General features: G+C 44.9%; 1 protein-coding gene across 2 annotated transcripts in view; it reads right to left on the reverse strand.

Annotated features, from left to right (window-relative positions):
* Positions 1-20,419, reverse strand: part of PEX5L (peroxisomal biogenesis factor 5 like) — a 68,115-nt gene that overhangs the window by 38,407 nt on the left and 9,289 nt on the right. For both annotated transcript variants that reach the window (XM_066619774.1, XM_066619775.1), the window contains exon 3: positions 6,202-6,313. In XM_066619774.1, the coding sequence (XP_066475871.1) occupies positions 6,202-6,313 (112 nt within the window). The remainder of the gene's footprint in view (positions 1-6,201; positions 6,314-20,419) is intronic.

The following is a 20,419-nucleotide window of genomic DNA, read 5'->3' on the forward strand; positions in this document are numbered from 1 at the left end:
GCACATCCGGACACGAGAAGTTCAAGGTGGCCTTTATTCACGCTAGATCAGTGTTTCCCAACATTTGTCCACTGTTGTACCACTTCACACGGTCCGCCTATTGGAAGTACCACTGCAAGTATCTGGCAATGATGTCATTGCCAGTTACATCTGGATTGGGAGACCATATGCAACAGGACATATAGGCTCAGATTAGACAGCAGGGCTATTTCAAGCATGTGAAAAGTGCACACTGGAGCTCCTCCTGCTGAGCTAAGCCTCCTACCAATGCTTTTTGCGTTGAATTACTGGTATCGCTGCCAAGCAGCAGAGGAATGAGGGTCCTGTGAGAACCCCCGGACACCATTTCCAGTACCACTGGTTAAGAAATGCTGCACTAGATGACATGGCTGGAATGCACATATTCATCTACACAAGAACGTGGATGGGAAAATGCATATTCTAGAGAAGGGAATTGTTGCATGCAACTATATCTGGAATGTCAGCCTATTCACCAATCTCCACTAATTCAAAAAATCTTATCCATTCTGCTTTTTTCCATTGCTCAGTTACAGATGTGCAGTCAAATATTTTCCCCACCCCAACTTTTTTTGGTTTTGTCCCTAGCTTCAGCTACATAAACAATATATAAGTAGTGCTCATTTGTCTGTGCACTAGTTTGGTATTTGCTTCTAATCTGTTTTTAATCTGTGTTTTAAAAAAAACACCCCAAAATTTAAGTGAACAGACAGCCCAGTGTTTGCAAGATAAATATTGTAAAAAGATAAACTTCACAAAACTAATAAAGCATGCTGTGTGGTGATAGTAAGGAACAATGGACTAAGCAACAAAACATGTAAGGGTTTTAGCTGAGGTGTACGATTTGTGGAGATGGCTTAAAGGCCATTTCACAAATAACATTTTAATGTGTAAATTTAGGTGTAAGTATCTAAATCAGATGCAGGTGGTAAAGCCATGATTAGCTTTCGTTTTGCTAATTAATAACTGTGCATAGTTGCTTGGAAGACTGGAGATGAGGGGCTCTGAGAAATGTGCTCCTCTGTGGTGCTTTGTTTCATTCTTTCTTTCTATGCTCTTGCCCTAATCTAAATGCTCCCCACCACATCCACTCCTACATCTCTGGGGCAAGAAAGACAGAATCAGTATATATTTCAGAAACAGCCTCACTTCAGTCCACCTGACCTCATCCAGGGAATGGAAGGAGATGGGTAAACATCTCTCCCCCCCAGCATCATGCCCGTGATATTCAAAGCAGTTCTGTGGGGTTACTAATTAACAGAACAAACACTGCAGGAGATTCTAAGGACAGATCTCCTGCATGAGGTCTGATTGACACTATCATTGTACACTTAAAAATGAAAAGTGTGATGTGACAAACTTGTGCATTATACAGGTACATTTGTCACAGAGCTGTGACTTGCTGCAGCTTCTTGTTGGGTGTACCCTCAGTGGCACATACAGTTTTGCCTGTGCATGATGTGTGAAATGGACCTTGAGGCCAAATCTGTGTGATTTTAAGTACGTAGTACTCCCATTCATCCAGAGTCCGTGGGGCTTCTGCAACATTTGTTTCTGTGAATGCAAACCTTAGTACTTTCGAGTCAATGTCAATTTCACTGTGAAGATCTGCATAATGGCTTATTCAAGAAGTATATAAGAAGTGAAAATGACAAGAGTGCCATACTTCTTTAAGTGACAATGACATTTGTTTTCAAGTTCAGTGTGGATAAAACGTAGCTCTGGAATTGTGGTCTCCAGCACTGAAGCCTTGATGTGACATTTCTGCTCTCTTGTCCGCAATGCCATTCAGATTAATGAGCTTGCACAGTATACTTTTAAGTGACACTCTGAGGTTGCTCCCATACTAGTTCTGCTGAGGCTGTGATTTTTTTCTTTTTATTCCCCTGCTCTGCTCTAAAATGTTTGAACATCTGTGTCAATGTGGCTGAGCCAACTTGGCATATACATGGATCACAAGGAATTTTGACAAGCTCATGAAAGGCATCAACAGTTATTAAGCAGTAGAGAGGATATATAGGTCATACGCAGGATGTCCTCAAACCTCTGGGACAGTTAGAAACTGGGAGCAACTGCCAGAAGATGGAGGAAGCAGAATTCCAGTGGCACATGAATTAACGCACCACCGGCATTTGCCCTGCCCCCGCATGAGGCACAGGAGGGGCCAGTCCCTGCAGCCTATTGGCTGGGGGCTAATTGGATTGGGGCCACATGCAGGCTGCATGGGGGAGCCCGCCCAGTTGGGACCAGGCAGCAATCCCCCATCTGCCCACCTTTTGGCAGTTTGAGGCTGGCTGATCGCGAAATGGGACCGGGTAGGAATTTTTTGCCATCAGCCTAATTGGCACATTGGTTGGTGGTTTTTTCGCCTACCCCAGACTGTGGAGTTAGAGGCAGAGTTGGGTTTCCATAGGTCTTGCTGGTCACTTTAGGCAGGTGTCGTGCAGGTTTTGGGTAGGTAAGGTCATCTCGGTGTACACCGAGGGTGGCAAGAGCTGGGTGGACTCCACGCCTGCTCATGCTGGCATTCCTGGCTGGGTGAGGCAAGCTGGATGAACCTCGGCCTGGTGGCAAAGGCGCATCGTGGGTTCGCTCAGGTGGCCTGAGCCAGCCTGCCACCCTGGCCCTTCGGGGTGACAATGAAGGGGGTGGCAGGCATGTACTGATGCAGCCCAGAGTCGGGTGTGGTCGCTCAAATTGTTATAGGGGGAAGTAGATGGGCAGCTCCATTTCCCCCCATGTAGAACCCACATGACTTAGTTTTTAGGCCCAGCTGCAATCTATGGTGTATTTAAATAGTTAATAAAGTGGCCCTTTGTACCATATGCCCTTGCCTGTGTCTTTTATTGCTGGCTAAATATCCAACTGTCTCCAGGAGCATAGGTACTCCCTGGTATGAAAGATCAATCAGATACTGGCTTGATGAAATCTGTGGTGCAACAAAGGGAGCCCAAGATTTTAGGATAATCTTGGCAATGACTACGCATCAAAAGTATCCATTTCTATTTTCCCAGTGATGGCCCTGAGGGCAAGTTGTTATGCCCCAAGTTCATGCAAAGAAGCTGCTGCTGTCCATCGCTGCCCTGAATGACACAGAAGGCGAGAGGGAGGGCCAGCTTACACAGCATGTTGGGGAGCCTGCTATATTTACCACACTGCCCCCTTCAGGCTACGCTCCTGCATTACGGCATCTGTCTCCAGTCTGGTCCTGATATACTGTGTGCAGTCCAAGTCATCCCTCACCAGCTGAACTAGGAAGTGATCTTATACTGATCAATACATCATTGGGCCACCTCGCTAAGAATTATCAACTCAGATTGGCAGCAGTTCCCCAGGGTCTCAGGCAGGTCTGTCCCATCATTTGCTACCTAATATACTTTTGAAAAATCAAAATTGCCAGAGACTGAACCTGAGAACTTTTGCATGCACAGCATGTGATCAGCCACTAAGCTCTGGCCCACTGTTCTGACTGCAGTCACCAAGGTTGTATTGCTCCATTTTTGCCCTTCTTCGGTGCCTTCCTACCCTGAATTCTAATAAGGTGCAATGACTTGTACTTAGAACTGCTTTCCTATGTCAGGTCAATGATGCATTCATCCCAGAATCTTGTCTCCAGCAGTAGCCAGTAAAAGCTTTTCCAGGAAAAGTGTTCAGTGCCATGAAGCAATCTATAATGCTTACAGACTTCCTAAGAATGACTTGCCTTGCAACTGATATGCCTCTATCACCTTAGCTGGAGATTACTGAAATTCCAACCATCTCACATTTATTTCAAAATCTTTTTTTGGAGTCCAACTGAATCACACACTAGTGGGTTCCCTGAGATGAATTGTTTGAAAAGAAGAAAACATTTGTGATGATGATGGCATTACCAGACGTGGGGAGAAGACAGCTGGCAAATGGGTTCATAAGTTTGGATGGATCAATGGGCATTAGGAACCTTGAAGAGCAAGGGGTTGGGCAACTGCAGACACACTTGAAATACAGAAAATTAGCAGAGAACAAAGTCGCAGGTGCACCAAACTATGTCAGAAGTACAGTTTGGCCCTGCTTGTCCATTTTTTTTTGAAGTTAAATAGCAGCTGTGTGTGCATGTATCTGCAGGTGTGTGAATCAAGGTCAGACTACAGCCTGTGGGGTGAGGATATTTCATCCGTTCTCATCCTGCTATAGTCTTGACAAAACATTTCCAATGAAATGTTATTGGTGCCAATGGAGGCTTTCCTCCCAGGATTGATAGTAGGTCCAAGGACACGCAGAAAAGGTTAGATACTCTTCCGTCCCCATTCAGATCACCCCCCTGCTGCTCCTTAATTTTGAAAAAAAAAACACAAGCAACATTAGGCTAAACCAGCGGACTCCAAACTGGAGACTGCTGCGCAATGAGAAAGGTGATCCTGGTGCAACCGGCACTTACCACTTCACCAGAGAGCTGTCCTTCCCCACCTCCAGTCTCCCCTAAACTAAGCTCCAGTCTGCCGTGCCTGCCCAGAAATCTGGGCGAAGTGGCTGCTGGGGCGACAGAACCTGGAAGTGGTGGGCCGGAGCTCAGTTTGGGGGAGATCAGCAGTGGGGAAGGATAGCTTCCTCCGTGGAACAGTAAGCACCATTCACATGGGGGAGGGAAAAGGCAGGGTGCTGGATCCGGCCCGCGGAACAGGATCTGGAGAGTCCTGGGCTAAACTAATCATTTAATGTAGCATATTGTTTTGTCCCGAGAATGCAGGTGAAGGAGGGCTACAGTGGAGGAATGGGAACCAGGAGAAAAGTTGAGAAGGACCTAAGTCTCCTCCACTGGTGCTATAAAAACAACCAAGAATGTTGTAGCACCCTAAAGACTTAAGGCGCAATCCTAACCAGCAGTTATGCCGGTATAGGTGACCCTGGAGAGTTGCAAATGTGTGGTAAAGCATGTTTGCGCCTCCTTAGGCGGGAGCTGCAGCGGCGCATTCACATGCGCTGACGCACGGACGGAGGCAGAAGCCTCTACCGCGGCTCCCGCGCTGTCGCTTGTGTCAGCGCAAGCGCGCCAGCATAAGCAGCAAAGGTGGGCATGGAGAGGGGGCGGGAGGGGGCGTTACTGGGCGGGGGGAGGGCGCACCTGGGAGTGGGCATGTGGGGAGCTGGAAGCAGGGCTGGGACCCAGAGGTTATGCCAGATCCCAACACCTGTCCCCGGGGTCTGAGGAGACGCATATGGGCATGCAGCCTGTACTTACGGGTAAGGGGAAGAGCTTCCCCTTGCCCATGGCTGAGCTGCTGCTCGCTGCAATCCTGCAGTCATGGAGGCCTCCTCAAGGTAAGGCAATGTTTGTTCCCTTACCTCGGAGCTGCATTGCCCTTATGTCACTACTGGAAAGTGGGTTAGGATTGCACCCTAACTATGCTTATTTTAGCATAAGAGTTTATGCTAGGAACATAGCAGGAACAGTGCATGTCAAAGAAAGTCAAAAGAACTCATTTCCATGGGTGGGTGTTGTTTGACCAGCTCTTTTGCCATGATTTTCCCCTCCATGTGTTGCTTGAGGTTGTGTGTCTATTTATCTAGGGTTGCTTAGGGCTGAATCCTATTACCCGCCGGCCCACAGGATATAGCACCGCTGACAGAATGTGTGCCACACAGTGTAGGGGGGCAACAAGATGGCCAGGTGAGGTAACTATTGTATAAAAATCTTGGCCTCCAATGAGTCTCCTTGAACCTACACCAGCTAAGCCTGAAGAAACTTTGGGAGGATTTGGGACAGGAAAAGGAGGATAGGATCTTGGTGGCAGCCATATACAGAAATTTTCCTTCCAGTTCCCTGCCCAACCCATTCCCTGCTCTGAACCTCTCCTGGCATGACCTTCCTGATCTGGCAGGGTGTCTGTGAGCCACTATCACATGTGTAGGGACTCTGGCTGTTTGCACTGGTGACCCTGGTGCTCACGATGCTGTGGCCCTCATGCACTTGGTCTGGGACTTACAGTGGCGGATCCTGTGATCTGCCACCCTAAGCCCCAGATAAGATTGGGCTGTTAGGCTTAGAATCCCCTCCTGTTAGGATTGTGCAGGGACAGTTCAGTAAGTTCAGTATCTGTTCAGAGAGCTGGCTTCGGAAGCAGGGCAAGGTAATGACTGAATACCTGACAACGTAAACAATCTCTTGGGTCAAAGGGTGTCAATGAAAATCAAAAATTCCGTTACCTGCTGTATTTGAAGTTACTGGCCTTGCAATGGTCTCTGATTTGGTTTCACAAAGAAAGTCATCGATAGAAGGGCTCAGAAGGGGTCTGCTTTCTTGTTGTTCATTCACCAGCTAGTGACAGAAAAAACACAAGAGATGGATGTGCATCAAATCGCTAAAATATACAACAGGATTTTCTAAAAGTACATAACAAAATAGTTACAGCAACAGGGGGTGAGGCAGCAAATAAAGACAAATGCTATCAAGCAGTACCTGCACACAGCTTGAATATCTTCCTCCTTCTGAGCTATAATAATATTCGGACTTCAAAAGACACATTATACATGACTTTTGTATTAAATTAGTCCGTGCTTAATGCAATGTTTCAGTAGCTAGCTGATACTCTTGCCTTTTTCTTACTTATTCTTTTCAGCTTAGTGTCTATAATCAGTAAGTACTGTAACATGCCCTGGGGACTAAGTGGGGAGAAAAGCTGCAGGAAGTTCTCCATCTGTGCCTGTGGAAGGCAAGAGAAGTTACAGGAAGTGAGAGAGATTCCTGTGGCTTTTCTTTCCAACAGGTCTTCCACGCCTGTACAAGTGCCCGAGTTGAAGCATCCCGGTTTGGAATTTGGGAACACTTGGGGACAGTCCACGAGATCAGCTGGAAGACAGGAATTCAGTCTTCCAAGCAAATAGGTACAGGCTGAGAAGATAGGCTAATAAAGGCTGGAGGGAGTGTGGGGAGCAAACTAATACCCCATGGACTGGAAAATGAATCCCAACAGTGCATTCCAGCAAGGGGTGGATGGAGTCCACATGTGCAAGAGTCCTTTAAAAAAAAAAAAAGACTCCACATTCAATGTGCTCTGCCAGGCAGTTGGCATTGTCAGGCACCCTGTATTTAGAGTTTAAGGTGGATCTCATTACAGGCACCCTCATTCCCACCTACAGTAATGTCCAGAGAACCTTTGCCAAAGCTTTTCTCCACTTCAGAGGAATTCACAAGCATATGCTGCAATTTGCTCTAAAGTTCTTAGTGCAGTGAAGGACTTCCCCAAGCCTGTGATTCACTCCTGTGTCCTGAGCTCCATTTGAACGAGACACTACCCTGTGGAATTCACACAGTCCCACTGAAGAGATTCAGACAATTCGACTGCCAAGTACCCCTTTGCAGCTTGTTCTGGTTGTTCCCTCTTCAACTTGCTTTTCCCTGTCTTCTCTCTCTTCTAAGTTTTCTCTTCAAGGACACAGCTTTAGACCCCAATCCTCCCCCACCAATGCATCCATGCCACTGGCCTGCACACTGAATCTTGGGGGTGGGGGGAGAGTCCTGGAGGTTTCCTTCAGGAAAGGGAACATGTGTTCCCTTATCCAGGGGTAAGCCTTCAGCCCTATAATAGTCTACTCAAAGTCTACTCAGAGATTTTGCTGGCACAAGTCCAAGTGGGCCTGGGAACACAGACTGAGGCCTGGAAGGGGAACAGGATATCGGTGCACTATTCCACCCCACTTTGAGTGCCTCTTGTCTTGAGGGGAAAGGTAGGATATGATTGTTGTGAAATAAATAAAATAAAAATGTTAAGGTGGAATTGAATCTTTTTTACTGCCCCATAACAAGGTTCCAATGCTACTAGTATTAGATCTGCACAATTAGTAATAGTTTGGAATAGTTTTAGGAGGGAGGAGGAGCAGTGGATGAACAGACATGTCTCCGGGGGATCCTGAGAGACAGTCTGTTCCCCCCCCAAAAACTGCAGGTCTGAAGAGGATCTGAAGATCTTTATCAGGAGAGATAAGATCTTTCCACGGTGCAGGTATCTGAGATTTTGAAAGCCCGTGGGGGGGAGGGGCTTTCTTCTCAGAAACATCAGGGACAGTACTGGGGGAGGTGCAGTGTCTGCAATCAAGCTGCTGGCTCCGTGATACCATAAGATACCATATGGAAGAAAAAGCATGAAGCATAAAGTTTAAGTTGGAAATTGAAGATAAGTATGTGTTAATATTGTCCCTGGCTTTGTTTGACTGATTTGGCTAAAAGCCCTAGATACACTGAAGGCATTAATGAGAAACTTTTTAAGGATGTTGAAAGTGCTCTTTATCTTTGTAGTGGAATAAATCGGTCGTGGATTATAACTATAAATATAATTTGGTGTGTGGACTAAAATCCAGAGTTGTTTGTGGACATAATTTTCATTAGACTTGAAAGAGTTTTGTCTTCTTGCGACTGTTTCTTTCGTTTCGTTTTTCTCCATTAATCACACTGTTATCTGTAAGAAAAATTCAAAGAATGCCTGACTGAAAAAACATGTGGTGGAAGTAAGGAGAATAATATGCTGTGGACATCTTGTGGATTAGAGAGAAATTGCAAGATGGAGCCTGTTCCAGATATTTGGACTCAAATGATCCTCAAAAATTTGGAAAAATTGCTCACAATGAGAAGAAAGCAGTTGAGTTGGTCCTTGCAAATTCAGGTCAGTTTAAAGACTCTCTCTCAACAGATAGATGTGTGCAAGGAGCAATTGGAAGATGTGAAGAAACAAGTAGAAGATACACAGAAGGAGAAAGCAGAAAAGATGATGGTGAGAGATGAAATCATCATCAGAAAAGTGGATACAGAAATTAGAAGAGTACAAAATCAACAGGATCTAGAGGGGACGCTGATGGAGATTGAAATAGAGAAGATGGACAGAGTAACATGGGTGCACAAAATAAAAAATTTGTTGGAACAAGAAGAAAACATATTCCAGTTAATTGGAAGAATGAACATACCTTATACAAGAAAGTGTGGGCTTATTGGATTCTGTTATGGAGATAAATTATTAAAGACATTACAGGAGAAAAAATGGAAAGAAAGAAAGAAAAAGAAACCTGAGGGTTAAAGAAAATTGGAGGATTTTATTTAGTTAATAACTGGTTTAAATTTACTTAAAAAACAAATACATACGAAATTGATATATATGAATTAGAATGAATTAGAAAAAATAGCTGGAAATGTTAGCGTGTGGATGAATTGTTTTATAGGTGGTTATTATGTTATCCCCTGGGGGCTGGGGATAAGAATAGGCTCTCAGTTTGGCTGTACTTGTCGTAAGAGGCGACTAAACAGCCACTGGGTAGATGGGACTCCTTAGCCTGGGAAGGCAGCTCATCTGAGAGAAGGAAAACTCTGATCCCAAACCTCCACTGCCTTGTGGCTACATCCAGTTATGGAAAAGGCTTCAGGAGTCAACCTCGAGGCAAAATCAGGAGCCAGAGTCCCTGAGGCAGTTCATGACTGAACACAGTCACGTTCTGGCAACTCCTGCGACGCCGCTGGAACCAACCGTATTGGCCTCTGCCTTTCCATTAGACCATTTCAGCGACGTGGAGAGGGGGGATTTGCTGCATGGGTAACAGCCTATCCTCCATACCTACTTTACCCAGGCTTCGCGCACTGGAGAGGACACTGTTCCAGAACCACCATTCAGAGCGTGACACCATAGTCTTCTGAGACTGAAGGATGCCAACAACAGGTTATTATGTTAAATGATAAAAAGTGAATATTTAGAAAATATATTATAGGGAATTAGGGAAAATCTATTATATTTGATATAAGAAATATATAAATGAGTAGAAGAGTTAGAAGTAGATGGAAGAATTGTTTTATATGTTGTTATATTTTGGTAATTGGATTATTTTGTTTAAATATTAATGAGTAATTGAAGTAAGTTTATGTTTGATAGAAAGTGAAAATTTAGAAAATATAGTACAGGGCATTAGGGAAAATTTAGTATATATTATATAAATAAATGGATAAACTAATAAGAGGCAGAAGTAGATGAGTAGTGGATTAGGAGATATAGTATGATTAATGAGTAATGGTATATGGTATTTAGCACTCCTAAATGTATGTTATATATTTGTATGTTTGTGTGTGTTAATTAAAAATAAATAAATAAAAATGAAAAAAAGGAATAGTTTGGATGTTCTACCTTCACATAACTATGCATTGCAGAACAGAGCACTGGGGAGGGGCAGGTCACACACACACTCACTTTCAATCATACATCATACATTGGACAGGCAAGTGGATGGGCCTGCTCCTCTGTTTTAGTGGGTTAAGAATACCGCCATACTTTCTCATCAGCTGTTTTACTACGTACATATCCTACTTTCTCATCAAACCAGTACATTCTTTCCGTTCCTCTCTCCTGACTCCCAAATCTTTACTCTATCCTTCCAGGAGCCCCTTGGAAGGTTCAGCATAAACTACCATTTCTCTGCTAGGCTGCTCTAAGACGCAGCAGAGGAAGAGTCAGAAATCCTCAGACGCGTACTAGGAGAATCATGTGTGAACGCACCCACAAGTGAAGAGTGAGTGGTATACGAGGAAATGTTGGAACTTTTAACAACCTAATTGTACCACATCGCTAGTACAATAAATGTTTTCCCATCCTGGGAAATAAATTATTCTGAATAATCAATTATCCATAAGAATGGAAAATTGTTCCTGTGGCAATTACAGAATTGAGATTTCCATACATGAATGCTGCAGAGGAAACAACACACCAAGGTATCTACATGTGTTCTTAGGAATTCCTGTATCATTTTTTAAATCATTCTTTGCAGGCCACAGTAAATGAGATGGAGGGAAATCTCCCACATTTTAAATAAAGTCACCGAAGGGGTGTGTGAACAGGTGTTTATGAATTGGACTGAAGTCATAGCACTGGAGGAGGGAGTTTAACCCTTTTCCCTGCTGCAGCTCTCATGGTCTAAATCCCCCCTGAAGATGCTCCTTGCTCCTTGGGGGAAGATATACAGGGCAAAATGAGGATATCTATATTTTTCATGTGCAAGAAAAATAACTTCAGAAGGGGAAATTTACATCCTGAAAAGAGCAGTGGGGGAAGGGTTCTCCTGCATCACAGCTGGTGGATGCTTTTAAAAAATAAAGACAGAAGATCCAATGATGGATCTCCCATTTACTTGCCCAGGTAGTTTGGCCTCAGTGCATTGGCTTGGGAATTCCATCACACTGCCATTAAAACAATTCCAGTGGGGGAAAATGCATTGTATGGAAACACCTTGGATGGGTGTACTTCCACTTGCAGCAAGACATATTATGTTTAAGGGCTGTAACCTTACCATTACAATAACAATGAAGAGTTTTGCAGCATGTTAAAAACCAATTTATTTCAGTCTGAGCTTTCATGGACTTAAGCCCATTTATGCATCTGATGGACTCTAATCCATGAAGGGTTCTGCTAAAATAATTTAGTCATCTTTAAGATGCCACAAGACTCTTCATTGTTTTTGCTGCAACAGACTAACAGCCCAATCCTATGGTACGTCCGTGACACCCAGAGTGTAAGGAGTGCCGGCATTGGATGCCACCAGATGGACGTCAACTGGAGCATGGTAAGAGCTCTGGGTAGTGGTGAGGGCCTTGGGAGGGAGGCATTCCAGGTCAGGGAAGGAACTGGGACGGGAGGGGGGTGGAACTGGTGAAATCCTACTGCAAAGCCCAACACGGAGGCTTTCAAGTTTTCACCAGCTATTTTGCTGGTGAAGCCCCATTGCAGGGCCTTGGGTCTTCCTTGGGGGAAGGGGACAAAAGTCCCCCTCCCTTGAGGAGATCTCCTGCAACCTTGGAAGTGCAGCTAGATACAGCTGTAGCCAGTTTGGCGCCGGAGCAGTGAGGTAGGATTAGGCTGTTAACGCAGCTTCTCCTCTGGAACTTGCTACAGGAAAATATAGCAGTGCAAATGCTCAAGATTTCCGGTGGCGCGTGAATTAGCGCGCCACCGGCGTTTGCCCTGCCCCCGCACGAGGCACAGGAGGGGCCAGCCTCGCAGCCGATTGGCTGGGGTCTAACTGGTTGGGGCCACGTGCAGGCTGCTCGGAGAAGCCCGCGCAGTCGGGACCAGGCAACAGTCACCCACCTGCCCACCCTTTGGCAGTCCGAGACTAGCTGGTTGCTATCTGGGGCCGGGTAGGAATTTTTGCCATCAGCCTGATTGGCACGTCGGTTGGTGGTTTTTTGCCTACCCTGGACTGTGGAGTTAGGGACGGAATGGGGTTTTCCATAGGTCTTGTTGGTCACATTAGGCAGGTGTCGTGTGGGTTTTGGGTAGGTAAGGTCATATTGGTGTACACCGCAGGGTGGCAAGGGCCGGGTGGACTCCGCTTGGTCATGCTGGCATTCCCGGCTGGGTGAGGCAGGTTGGATGAACCTCGGCCTGGTGGTAAAGGCGCACTGCGGGTTCGCTCGGGTGGCCTGAGCTAGCCTGCCACCCTGGCCCTTCGGGGTGACAATGAAGGCTTGGCCTACTTCCAAATATGCCTTCAGGCAGGCCAATCCATTAAATCTCTCATCATTACATTACACCTCTTTTTCTATCCCCCATTTTTGGCATCCTTCAGTCTCGGAAGACTATAGTATTGCGCTCTGAATGGTGGTTCTGGAACAGCATCTAGTGTGGCTGAAAAGGCCAATTCGGGAGTGAAAATCCCTTCCACACTGGGAGCAAGTGCAGTCTGTCCCTGGTATGTCTCCCTGGCTATGGGCCTTTCTTCTTTGCCTCAGTCTGTTGGGCAAGTGTCTCTTCAAACTGGGAGAGGCCATGCTGCACAGCCTACCTCTAAGCAGGATGCTCAGAAGCCAAGGTTTCCCATCTGTATCCCCCATAACATTCAAGGAAGTGTGGAGGGGAGGAAGATGCTAAAGACTGGGGGAGGGCTAGATTTGTCCTTGGGGGTTCAAAATGACTAACAAAATGACCTAGTGTAGAATTGTGTCAAAATGTGAAGGAGGTGCTTTGTTTCAGATTCAAATGGGTTTTAGAACTTGGGCAACCCAATCCTATCAGGCTCCAGCAATGGCGCTGCAACCTCAGTACAATGTGTCGGAAATGTGCCATAAGGCACATTTGCGCCACCCCATGATTAAACGGTGCCAGCAGGGAGCCCTGCACTGCCCCATTGACACCACAGAGGAACCCATAGCCACCATCAGAAAGGAGGTAAGCACCGAGTAGTGCGAGGGTGTGGGGAGGGTGGAGGAAGGCGTTTCTGGATGGGGGAGAGGAGACAGGGCAGTGTGGGGAATGGGACAGGCCTGGGGGGGGGGAGTGAGACTGGCTGAAACCTCATTTGCTGAATCCTATCTCCCTTCCCAAGCTCAGAAGCCCAACATGGGGCTTCTCCAGTCTGTACCAGCTAAATAGCTGATGCAGACTTGAAAAGTCCTATTAAGCAGGCTGTCGCTTTACTTGGGGTAAGGGGAAGAATGACTCCTTACCCCAAGGAGACCTGCTCAGATCCAGCCAATGACTGAGCAAATAAATAGACCCATCGTGACTGCTGGGGCGCGACACAGGGTAAGGGAACAAATGTAAGGGACAAATGTTCCCTTACCTCAAAGAGACCTCCAGCTTTCTCCCTGGCCCTGTGGGATACAGCAGCAGCCATTTCAGTATCACTGTACCACAGCATGGGCAGCTTCACTAGGACTGGATTGCCCGAATTTTCAGGCCAGAGGAGCAAGCAGAATCCATTGTGCTGTGATTAGTCAAGTATTTCTTGCCTTTTTTATTTTTTTACACAAAAGATGATTGGTGCAGCTCTTTTGGAATGTCATTATCCAGTCTTTCACAATAGGGCAGGTTTTGAGCTACAGGGAAACTGCAAGCACAGTGCCCTGGTTGTGTGGCTTCTGCATGTGGTGTTGCCACATCCACTCAAGACTACAGCAAATGGGTCTCTGTGGGACCTTAAGTGGTCCCACCTGTTCCCCCCTCCTCTTGCCTTTGCACTTCTAGCTGGGCTTGAGCTTTCAGAGACAAGTGCTTATTTTATAAGCTTCATGAATCTGCCCATCCCATAATATTTGATGATTCAAACTTTACTGGAGTGGAAGCAACCATATGCACACCTGTAAGGTATGAAACAGCTCCAAGCTGCTGGGTTTCTGGGAATCCATTGCCCTCCATTGCTTGTGGATGACTCAGGAAAGCCTAAAGTTAACCAGATGCCTGGAAGGCATACAGCATTCACAAAGGCTTCCCCATTCACTTCAATGGCAGGGATATTCCTGTGTGTCCATCCCACTGCATTTTTAAAGAGGAGTGTATGATTATCCTTGCATGCATCATAGCCATCATGTCTTTTGCTAAACTAAAATGCCTTACGGCCCAAGCCTCTTCACGGCCTACAGCAGCCAGCACAAGTGGCTGAAAGCTAGGCATGCACTCCAGCAGCTCCTAGATGTCCCACAGGAACAGGTAAGATGGCAGTGAGGATGGAGACTGGGCTGAACTGAGGACAGAAGGGAGGTCTGCAGTTTTAGATCATCGGTTCAGATGACAGATTCAATATATGGACTGGGAACAAAAAATATTCATGTTAATTGTGCCCCTCCCCCACTTTCGGTAGTAACTCACCCCCCCTTTCCAATTCTTCCAATTTTTCAGTACCGTAGGTGGGAGAGAGACAACGTCTTGTTTCCTGATGGCTGCACTATCTAACTATGGTTAGGTCAATGGTTACCAACATTCAGGATCCCGTGGACCACTGAGGCAAAAACTGGAATAGCTGTGGACCATATAGAACCCTACCACCCCCTGGACATGCACAAAAAATTAAATTTGTTATAATTAAAATTAAAATTAAATTTAAATTTAAACTTAATTTAATTTTGTATAATTAAAATTAAATTCATTATAATTAGAGAAGATTTATCATTTACAGAGAAGATTTGTGGGTTGCTGTAGGCTTATACCATAGTCTTTCAAGACTGAAGGTTGCCAACCATTTGTGGGTTGCTGCTTTGTTGCCTGCTACAGGCGGTCTGTTCTCCTCCCTCTTTGGTGGTCCATGGGAAGCATCCCCCAAGCAAGCACTCCTGCATGGACCATGGGAAAGGGCAGAGAATGAACCACCCACAGCCGCAGCAGACACTTCAATGCTGGCTGTGGCTGCAGGTGGATCATTCTCTGTGCTCTCTGGTGGTCCATGCTTGCTCAGCAAGACACTGGAAGTGACTGAAGGCTAGCAATGTCCTTCTGAGACCTCACGGACTACTTCTCAGGGTCTTGTGGATCATGGGTTGGGACTCAGTGGTTCAGATCTATGACTCACAAACTCCCCTTCCCTTCTTTTCTCTTTTGTGTGTGAAGGGAGGAGTTTGAAATCTTTCACTTTTTTTTTAATAAACCAGTTTCCCATTAGCTCAAATTAAAGAAACTGTGATTGATTCTAAGTGTAGTTAGTTTAGGCTAACAAGATCAAACCACTGTTTCAGATCTTGGTTTGTTAATTAATCATAATTCACATAACTGTGAACTGAAAGAAAATAATTCACATAAACCAGGAAACTAGTTTAATCAAAACTAAAAGTGAAAGTTTTCACTTTTCTTTTTTACTTTTCTTCATGCTTGAAAAAGAATGCAAGAGCCCGACATTTGCTGCACAATCATCTAAACCTTTGTCTTAACTGGGTCAGTAGAGTGTCAGAAGCAGCAGTATAACAGATTTCTTTTCTATTTTCAGATCTTTGCTTGTTTTTGTTCCTTTGCTATCTCTGGCCGAACAGGTGTTTGAACCACTGCAACAACAGGGAAAGCTGTTTCACCAGAGACCACGGCGGCGGGCCAAGCGCACACACTCTGTCATATCGTCTTCCAACACTCTGAAAAATGCCTTTCTCTGTCTTCAGTCACACTTTCTTCTCAATGCCCTGTGGGAATGCCTGCTTGTATGGTCTGTAGGGGAATGCTGAAGGGTACATCACTGACTTGTGATTTATTGGAAGGAGCACCACCACACACATCTTGAATGTCAATGTTCCATTTTTTCTGAATGCAGTTCTATTTATGTTGGCCTTTGCTTTTCACGTTGATGCAGAATCTTCCCAAGTGCCTGGCTGTAAAAGCGGTTTGTTTTTCCCAAGCCAAACTGGCCTGTGTTTATATGCAAAGACAATGGACAGGACTGTAGCACTGATATCACCACAAGTGCCGTCTGCTTGCTGGGACTAATTTTATGAAAGCAGCTTTAAAACTAACCATGCCCCCCACACACCCCCCAAAGAAAAAATACGTCTATAAAAGGGTAATGAATGATGACGTGTTTGAGCTTAGGGAATGCTTATGGCTTGGAAACACTCTGTTCTGAAAGAAAGTACAACCTCTGATTGAGAGCTCCTGTTCAAGATGCGGAATTGTGGTCTCTGAGCAGCTATCAGGAAGATGGAAATGGGAACAGGCGCTTAGTCCACAGAACTGGCCTCTGGTCCAGCATTACAATTATGTTATTTGCTATCACTTCAAAATTAGACATGCATCACCTCTGAAAGTAATTTTGGCTGTTTGAAGGTGCTAGTTTTCATTTTGTTTTCTAGTCTTTTTCAAACATGATGTTTGTTCTCTTCATGTTGATATAGAAGTTATATGCATTGAGTCAACCTAATTCATACAAACATTCTCCTGTGCAGCTCCCATTGAACTGAAAGCACAGAAGCACAGTAGAGCTCTACAGTGCACTTCTGCAGCTCCCATTCATTTCAATGGAGCTTGCGCTGGAGAATTCTCCACTACAGTGAGCTCACTTTGTCTAAAATTATGCTTTTCTGTGAACATGCCAAGGATATGACTTTTATGCAAAATCTGGTATCTGTCATAGAACTGAGTTCACTATTAAGATGAACAAGTCTCTACCTCTCATGTTTGCAAAAACTGGTGGCATTGTCTACTAAAGAAATGCTTAGAAACAAGAGGTAGTTGAGGTGAGGGTTTCCCATTGTCATGTGACTACTAGTCTTTAGCAATAGGTCACAGTGCTTCCTGCTGGATCCTTCAACAACCAGCCAACACTCCTACATCTACATGCATAATTTTCACTCTGGGTTCTGCAAGTTCCAATCTTCCTTGCATGCCCAGAACAAAAGCGTTATCAAATTGTGCATATTAAGAAAACATGTCAACTTATTCAAATGAGGTATTTTTGAGTCTGAGTGGAGTTTGAGACCCTCTTGTGTTACGTACTGATTTAAGGGTCACCTCTGTGAGAAGCCTGGAGAGGGACTTGTTCCTCTTCCCTAGAAAGAAGTGCTGATGCATGCTGTTTGCTGTGCCGCTGCAACTAAGACAGTCGTGCCCCAGTGGGTATTGTAGGAGCAGCAGAATACTGAAATGACTATTCTACCCAAAGCAGTAACCACAGAAGAATCAGGTAGTTGTGGACAGAGAACCTATATCCAATTTTTCAGGGTCAACTGAACTATGTAGGCTACTGATGGGAGCCAGACCTCAAGATCATGTATCACCAATATTAGATGTTTTATAACTCTTGATACCTTTCTGGGCCCAGTTCAAAGTGCTGTTTTAACCTTTGAAGTCTTAAATGGTTTGGAACCACCACACCTAAAAGAACACTTCCTTCTGCATGTCTACAAACATGCTGAAATTGCCAAGAGAGGTCTTGCTACATGTTCTGCCTCTGCCCCCTGAGCTGAGATGAAGAGATTTCCTGGTTGTGGCACTTAGATTCTGAAACGCGATATGTCCCTGTCTTCTGTTGTGCAGTGAAAATATTGATTTTCTGATCTCACTGTCTGAGGACCACAGTATAAGTTACTCTGGAGCTCCATGACTGGAGCTTTCAAATACCATAGTGGGGGGTAATGTGTGTGCACACACATACTTGGATGGGTTGGAGAACGCCATGGGCTTCCTCTTACCATCTGCCTTTTTAGAAACTATCTTTTGATGAAGTCCCAGCAATGGTAGGTGGATCAGGCTTCTAGATAGACAGGAATGTCCTCTATTAATGGAAGGAAGAGTCTTCTTGGGGCTCACACTTTTTTCCCCAGAGCTCACTCCAGGTTTGAGTGAGCTGTTGGTAACAGGCCCTCCAGTTACCATGGTAGTAGATTTGGTGGCAAATGCAGGATTTTGATTTTTATTCTGTGTCTACCACCACACCTGCTGCCAAGAGGGGCCCACCCAGCTAGTGGCTGCCATTTGCTGGTTGAGCTCAGTCATCGCCTGGGGGCCATGGCAGACATTGGTAGTGGTCCCATCTGATGTACTTGAGCCCTGCAAGCTGGCCAAAGAGGCCACATCCTGATGCCAGGCCTACGTTGTTTTTTTTAAATTCTGGTGATCAGTTAAAGCTGAGCCATTTGAAAGATCTTCTGATAACCAATCAAACACCTGTTCTGCAGCAGAGGATACCTTGACCCACCTGTGGCACTGGGTCTCCCCAGGCCTCTGGAAGCAACCTGAAGTCACTTTCATGAACGTGGAAGTAAACTGGAAGTGACTTTCAAGCTGCTTCTAGAGGCCTGCTGAGGCCCAATGAGGCTTCCAATTGCATCCACAGGGCTCCAATTTGGAGCCAACTGGACCCAAGGGCATGTAGGAGGGCCCATCCCAGGACCCACCAGACATCAGGTTGCGACCCACCAAGTGCGTTTGGGTCACAGTTTGAGAAACCCTGATCTAATGACTCTATGATCTGTTTTACATGATATTTTCAGTTGTGCTTGATCTGTTTGTGGTATTTCATTAATACTTTTGTAGAATTCCCTCTCACCCACCTGGGAGCCCTGCTTGGCTCTGATGCTGCATGCCAGGATGTGAGCTGCAAAAGACTTTTTCTTTCTGCTGACTTTCTTTATTGTTTTCTTGGACCTCTGCCCATAATGGGCTTTTTGTTGCTCACTGCTTTGTTGCATGCATTTTGATGACTGCTGTTGGTTTTTAGCATTGTTTCATGAAGTAAGGTAACCTGTTTTGGTGTTCCTTTCAATGGAACTGAAAGGCTCCTTAAAACTATTTTCAACCAACCAACAAATTTATGTCAGCCGTCTTGTCAACTGTTTGCAGCCAGTGGCATATAAATATTTTAAATAAATACAAATAATAAATCTCACTGTTCAGAGAACTTTAGCACTGCGTTTGTTTGATTTCTTTTTTAAAATAGGCACAGCCCACATTAAAAAAATACATCACAAAAGTCCTTAAATCCTTGTCATTTCTTGGGGACATGATAACATCGGTTACAGTAGAAAAATCTGTTCCGTTGATATGAAGGGAAATCAGCCTAACTTGCAGGCAAGCAGCCAATTCTGAAGCTCTGTTTTGTCAAGGCAATTAAGAAAAAAAATTATTCTTGTGGGGATCCTCCGGCTGAAATTATATGCATTCTTCTAAAAATAAATAAAAGATTTAACAATACTTAACTAACAAATTGTCTCTAATTGTCTTATAATTGTTATGGCTTAAATAGTTCTTAGGGCCTAATAAAAGCTTACTGGCAGTTGCTCAGAGATAATTTTGCAAGCTACTTATAAATGTAGGCTGATCAGGTATAATAAGAACATGGTAAGGATAAAAAGTACAAAGCATTTCTGCCAATTCATTCATTTTCTCTGCCAACGAGTGCTGTTGTGATATCTCTTCACTATTTCTGCTGTCCATTTGCAGGTCACTTTGGTGTTCTGCGGAGGGGTAGATGGTACCTCTTGGTGGTACCATCTGGTAGCCCCCATTCCAACTATCTCTCTCTCTGAGCAACACTATACCATCAGGTGGTGCTATTCCAGAAAGGATTTTGGGAGAAAACAGTGGCCGCCACTGGCTGTCAGCACGTTTTTCCCCGATAGCATTATCTGAAGGGGTAGACTGGGGGAAAAAATGGCAGCCTCCAGTCAGTGATTGCTAGAAGTGCCAATATAAAACAGCAGTGGTGTGAATCAAGGAAGGCTGTGGGGCCAGCATTGTTCCCTCTTTCAGTTCCACTCACTCAGTACTGAAAACTGAAAATTCTCACTTAATAACATCTGGCTGACTGGTTCTGTTGTAACATCATCCTAAGCTGAAGCCCACTCATATCCCTCCAGTCTTGTTAACCAGACTAAACTGAAACTGGTGTTCTAGTTTTGATTATATTGTAGATCTATGCCCAGAGAAAATCTTTCCTTTAGGTCAGGTTCAGTTGCAAGCAGTGACTTGAACCCAAGTAGCTGATCTAAAGCAGACTGAGGAAGGTGTTCTCTGCCCTGATTCCCTGAATAAAAAACAGTTGGTTTAAAAAAAAAAAATCAATTTCAAATTCCCAGGAGCCAGAAGTGAATTCTTACCTTCACTGCTCAAGGTAGGCAAAATATTTAAATTCACTATCTGTGTCACTCCCAAGGCTCGTTCATACATAGTTTGATTATACTTAGTGACCAACAAATAATGTGTGAACG

This window comes from Tiliqua scincoides, chromosome 3, assembly GCF_035046505.1.
Source record: "Tiliqua scincoides isolate rTilSci1 chromosome 3, rTilSci1.hap2, whole genome shotgun sequence".
NCBI lineage: Eukaryota > Metazoa > Chordata > Lepidosauria > Squamata > Scincidae > Tiliqua > Tiliqua scincoides.